Below are 2,344 nucleotides of genomic sequence, written 5' to 3'. Positions count from 1 at the left end.
GAAAGAAAAGGGTTATAGTTGTTATCATCGTACGCGGTTATGTTTTTGAATTTTGACTTTGAATATTATGCCATATGATGCTGCTTCGTGACTTCTCAATGGAGAAATTACTATATAGATAAATTATTAGTGTGATATCTCTAAATGACTTGTTATACTTTATTTTCTTATATATAAAAGACATATATCTTATATACAAAACACGTATATATGTATATAGTATATACCGTCTGAAATCCATTCCATCTAAAACTAAATCCGAATATTCCATAACAAACACAAAAAAGGGGGAGTATTGTCACATTTATCATATAATAATCAATCATCAAAGGTAAATGAAGCAAGGCAAAGGTTTGGGCAACAAAACGGCGCCGTTTCCAGAGCCACCATCAAAACCAGCCTTCAACTTATCACAAATTACCTTAAGCCCTCGCTCTCTCTCTCCCCAAGCCTCCGTTTTGAATGTCACCCAGACAGCGATTCTCAGGCTAAACGACACCGTTCCACTACCCTCCCTCTCCTTCATCATCTCCTCCGCCACCCATGGCGGAACCTCCGGCTCCTCCTTCTCCCCCGCCGTAAACCTCTCTCCGATCTCCACCGTCTTCTTCGTCTCCAAGTGCAACGGCGTGAAGAACCCCATCGCTAGGAACTCGTCCTCGCCGACGGAGTTCTGGTGGTACACGAGCCCTTGGATTCGGTTGAAGTACGCTCCCAGCTTCGTGTTCGGATTCTCCACCGTGAGATTCGCCGTCCACTGAGCGGTGAAATCTGGTTGACTCGCGTTGAACCCCGACACGGTGAAATGGGTCACCGAGAAAATCGGGAGTTGGGGTCGGAGAGCGAGCCAGGTCACGACGGTGGACAGGCAGAGGATGACGACGAGGATTATGAGTCCGGTGAGGATTCCTCTGACGAATCCGGCGGATGCGGCGGAGCTCCGGTTAGCCTGGTATTGATAGGTCATGTACGGCGAGGGCGACGGCGGCGACCCATAATATGATGCAGGTGGAGCTTGTCCATAAGGTACGTAGTGTGTGTTGTACGGTCCGTTCGGGTAATTCGGGTAGCCCATCACCGGGGGTTGCGACGGATGGTGGTTTTCCGGTTGAGGCTGCGGCGGAGGAGCCGGTGGTTGCCGGGTTTCCGGTTCAGAGGACGCATGACCCGTTTCTGTTTTGGGTTGTTCTTCTGCTTCACGAGGAGAAGGCATGGCGTCCCTCTCTTGTGATCCAAGATGGAAGAAACAGGAAGACGATGATTATGTGCAAATAATTTTGTTTTTGTTTTTCTTGTTGAATGAAATTAAGGGAAGAAGGGTAAAAATAGTGAATCCGCCATGGCTGAGCTAAAATTAGCACCGCCATTGATGCCAAGGATGTTTGTTTAGATTGCATTCGTTGTTACTCCATGTTCTTTATAAGACATCAGAATTCTTCGTATCTAAAACCTGAAATTAGTGGAAACAAAAACACAAATCATCCTACAAAATCATGTAAAATAATCAGAGCTTGAAAACAATTCTTAATTTGTTCCTAAACTATTTGATTATTGATCGGTGAGATGCTACTAGCAATCATCCCGTTGATTAAAAAAAAAACAAACCCACATAGTTATCTAGCTTAATAAAAGCCCAATTAGCCCAAATATTTTATCTTACAATATTTTTGTCCAATTTTTTTTTGGTAGGTCCAGAATAATTAGGCTACGTTCTATATAATAAACAAACGATTTTTCTCATAAAATCCAAATTGACATTTATTTAAAATATATGATGAATCTTATGAATAGTTAAATTCTTTAACATTTAAAAAAAAAACTGTCAAGAAAAAACTAAACAAATATTTACATATTCAGACTAATTCATATTCATCTTTGAATCAGCGCACGAAACATTAAAAAACGGACCATAAAAATTATCTATTTCCACAGAAATGTTCGAATCCCTAAACTCTAATTAAGGGACGAGGATCTCGAAACATCTTTGTTAACCCTCGAAATTGCGAATATATAATTTTTGAGTTAACATGAAGTGGGAGTTTGACTTTTGAATTATTCTATTTTAGTTTACTTAGTCTTTTGCATGAAACCAAATAAACACATCAATGAAAAGATAGAGGAAAGGAAGGAACAAGTTCGATGCAATGTATACATGGTACAATAGATTTATTTATTTATTTTATTTAAATATTCTTTATGATGAAGAAAAAAGTAAAAAAAAATATACAGGAAAGACATGTAGGATACCACAATGCGAAATTCGGAATCTCATAATTCAACAAGAACAAAAAGCATACAAGTTGCTCTAAATTTTACAAGGCTCCCATCTCTTTTTCCTTTTCAA

General features: G+C 39.7%; 1 protein-coding gene across 1 annotated transcript; it reads right to left on the bottom strand.

The window, feature by feature from the left end:
* Nucleotides 1–195: 195 nt before the first annotated feature.
* LOC104823630 (protein YLS9) lies at nt 196–1,458 on the bottom strand. Its single transcript, XM_010555281.2, has one exon. The coding sequence runs from the start codon at nt 1,211–1,213 to the stop codon at nt 326–328; it is 888 nt and encodes a 295-aa protein (XP_010553583.1). The 5' UTR covers nt 1,214–1,458; the 3' UTR covers nt 196–325.
* Nucleotides 1,459–2,344: the final 886 nt, after the last annotated feature.

Source organism: Tarenaya hassleriana, unplaced genomic scaffold, assembly GCF_000463585.1.
Source record: "Tarenaya hassleriana unplaced genomic scaffold, ASM46358v1 Cleome4, whole genome shotgun sequence".
NCBI lineage: Eukaryota > Viridiplantae > Streptophyta > Magnoliopsida > Brassicales > Cleomaceae > Tarenaya > Tarenaya hassleriana.
This window is presented reverse-complemented; position numbering and strand designations above follow the sequence as displayed.

Excerpts from the sequence above, each read along its gene's own strand:
- LOC104823630 (XM_010555281.2), bottom strand. The coding sequence starts at position 1,213 with ATGCCTTCTCCTCGTGAAGCAGAAGAACAACCCAAAACAGAAACGGGT.